The sequence below is a fragment of the Channa argus genome, chromosome 9, assembly GCF_033026475.1.
Source record: "Channa argus isolate prfri chromosome 9, Channa argus male v1.0, whole genome shotgun sequence".
Classification (NCBI taxonomy): domain Eukaryota; kingdom Metazoa; phylum Chordata; class Actinopteri; order Anabantiformes; family Channidae; genus Channa; species Channa argus.
The window spans coordinates 2304217-2307577 of record NC_090205.1 but is presented as its reverse complement, the minus strand read 5'-3'; the positions used below and the strand labels follow the sequence as shown (position 1 = coordinate 2307577).

The 3361-nt window shown below is 36.9% G+C and overlaps 1 protein-coding gene across 1 annotated transcript; it reads left to right on the top strand.

The window, feature by feature from the left end:
• Positions 1-2022: 2022 nt before the first annotated feature.
• On the top strand, positions 2023-2949 carry LOC137133551 (olfactory receptor 13C2-like). The gene has a single exon (XM_067517267.1). It carries the CDS (start codon positions 2023-2025, stop codon positions 2947-2949), a length of 927 nt encoding a protein of 308 aa, XP_067373368.1.
• Positions 2950-3361: the final 412 nt, after the last annotated feature.

The window sequence follows — 3361 nt, the reverse complement described above, 5'->3', positions numbered from 1 at the left end:
CTTTTAGTTCTTACAAAGGACATCCAGCTAATGACACCATGACCGGTCCTGTTCATTCTAGATTTATCAGAAAATGTGTAAAATCTCATTTTAAGTTAGTCTAAGAGATTTGGCCTTTTTGGCCTTTACCAAATAACATAAACGAAAATAACTTTTTTGCTCTTATCAATCTGTGCATAAAGACATTTCAATAACTTTAGCGAAAATAACACATTTAGGTCACTAACCTGTAGATTCAGGACTTCAGAGTTTAATAAAGATGTTGACATGTAAGTCAGGAAAAGTTTAATGAGATCCACTGAGGGAGAAACAGACTTATAAAACCCTTCAATAGACTCAGACTGATCTCTTAGCAGGATTGAAGATTAACACATACAGAAGTGAATTACAAGGTCTGTTAACTGTAAGTTCAGGGAAATGTTGCAGCCTTCAAAGTAAAACATCTTTTTAAAAATCTATGAACTTTATTTTATTTTCTTTGTCGTTTACAATAAGCAATTACTGATTTTCTTAATGGAGGAAGAAGTAAATGTAACAGGACAAGACCCAATAATTCCCCCTTGAACAAGCCCTAGGCAACAGTGGAGAGGAAAAACTCCCTTTAACAGAAGAAACTTCCAGCAGAACCAGGCTCAGGGTGGACGACCCTCTGCCTTGACCGGTTGGGGTGAGTGGAAAGTGGAGAGAGAAAAGAAAAGAGCAACAAAAGCAACAACAAAACATTGGGCAGGTTGGTAGGACCAGTAGCTGCACACTGGAAGACACACAGCTTCAAAGCTGGGGACACCTGCAGAAAGGGACAGAGAGAGGGACACAGAGAAGGACAAAGACAACGACGGGAGAAAACACAGAGTTAATGTCATACAGTGGTGACAATTGTGGGGTGAGAGGAAGGAAAGGAGCTCAGTGCATTGGGGGGTGGGTCCCCCAGCAGTCTAAGCCCATAGCGGCATAACTATAACTAACTATATGTTTTATTAAAGTGGAAGGTTTTAAGCCTAGACTTAAAAGTAGAGAGGGTGTCTGCTTCCCGAATCTGAACTGGGAGCTGGTTCCACAGGAGAGGAGCTTGATAGCTAAAGGCTCTACCTTCCATTCTACCTTTGTAAATTCTGGGAACCACAAGTAGGCCTGCATTCTGAGACCGAAGTGGTCTACTGGGATGATATGGTGCTATGAGATCTTCTATATATGATGGAGCCTGATCATCCAGAGCTTTATATGTAAGAAGCAGGGTTTTAAATTCTACTCTAGATTTAATGGGAAGCCAATGGAGAGAAGCTAGTGAAGGTGAGATATGATCTCTCTTGCTAGTTCCAGTCAGCACTCTTGCTGCAGCATTGCTGCAGGCTCTTTAGTTACTGGGGCATCCTGAAAGTAGGGAATTACAGTAGTCCAACCTAGAGGTAACAAATGCATGGACCAGTTTTTCAGCATCACTTTGAGACAGGATGCTCCTATTTTTAAGATGTTCCGTAGGTGGAGAGAGTTAAAAGTATTGGTCCTAACACAGAACCTTGTGGAACTCCATAGCTAACCTTTGTGTGCATGGAGGATTCACCATTTGGAGTGATGTGCTAAAAAGTAACGGGGGATAATGACAATTTACAGTTATCTATGTATTGCATGAAACAATCAATTTATGTATTTATAGATATTTAGCTGATTTCAATAGATAAATATAATGATGCAGTTTACTGTGGCACAGAATGATTTAGCAGGTTGTAAACTTGAGTCAGGCCTCCAGAGTTTGGTAAAGTTGTTTACATGTCACTCATGTTGGAAAGTTTAATGAGATCCATAGAGACTGAAACAACCGTATAAAACAAATTCACCAGTTTCAGCAGTTCTCTTTGCAGAAGTTGGAATTTTAACGTCAGGTAACTGAACAAATTAGACAATAAAGCTTTCTAATAAAGGGGAAATCTGCAAACATTAAAGTAAAACAACTTGTTTAAATTCTTATCTACATTTTACAGTTATAGTATCTGCTTGGTAAAATAATAATATCTGACTTTGTTTATGGAGGAAGAAATGAATGTAACATATTTAATTCTCGATGGGCATGTAGAACTTAATAAATACAGATACTTTTATTTCATGATTGTTTTTATAGTTTATCTTCTGATAATCTGCAGTAATTGTACTATTGTGTACTTGATCTGGAAACACCAAAACCTCCATGAGCCTATGTACATTTTCATTGCTGCTTTGTTACTGAACTCAGTTCTTTTCAGCACCAACATCTACCCAAAGCTTTTGATTGACTTCTTATCTGAAAAACAGATCATATCTCATCAAGCCTGCATTGCTCAATATTTTATGTTTTATGCTTTAGGTGATTCAGAATTCTTACTCCTGGCAGTCATGTCCTATGACAGATATGTGTCTATATGTAAACCTCTGCAATATCCAACTATTATGAGGAAAACAACTATAATTGTCTTTTTGGCTTTAGCCTGGCTTGTGCCTGCTTGTCAGCTGGCAGTTTTAGCAGCAATGAGTGCCAATCAGAAGTTGTGCAGCTTCACTCTGAAAGTGATTTTTTGTAATAACACCATCTACAAACTTTTCTGTGTTGCTTCTAGAGAGATATCTATTTTTGGTATATGCAATTTGTTAAATGATGTTGTTTTCCCTGTGATCTTCATCATTTTTACATACACCAAGATACTTATGATATGTTATCGGAGCAGTGGAGACATCAGGAAAAAAGCTGCACAGACCTGTTTACCTCATCTGCTGCTTTTAATCAATCATTTTTTATTGATGACATATGATCTTATTGTAGTTAGAGTTGAATCTAATTTGTCAAAAACTGCACGTTTAATAATGACTTTACCATTGGTTTTGTATAATCCTATTTTTAATCCAATTATTTATGGACTAAAAATGAAAGAAATTTCTAAACATCTCAAACGGTTGTTCTCTCAGCAGAAAATGAACTAATGCTATTCATATTGATAAAGTCCTTCCTAATAAGACTAAAGTGATGTGATTTTTCTGAACAATAACAAGAATTTCAGGATTTGCAAAGCCTGCAGAACAAAGCTTTGTCCACGTAAACACTGTCAATATGTATGAATATAAGCACTCACCTTATAATCATACATATTATAGAATCTTTTTTTAATGGGCTGTGTCAGGTCCTGGATTGATTTAGTGAAATTTGATTCTTCAAACTGGACCAGTGTAGGATTCTGCTCTGCACTTGTGTATCCCATGACTGGATAAACTTAAAGCTGAGCAGACACTGTGTGACTTTTATCAGTTGTGTCTGATGTGTTTTAACTGGCCTTTTAACTCAGCCACAACCTCCAAATGTATTTAAAATTTATAAAAACAGAGAAATGTAGCTTTA

What these genes read in the sequence shown, in the direction of transcription:
- LOC137133551 (XM_067517267.1), top strand. Translation starts at nt 2,023, where the DNA reads ATGGAGGAAGAAATGAATGTAACATATTTAATTCTCGATGGGCATGTA.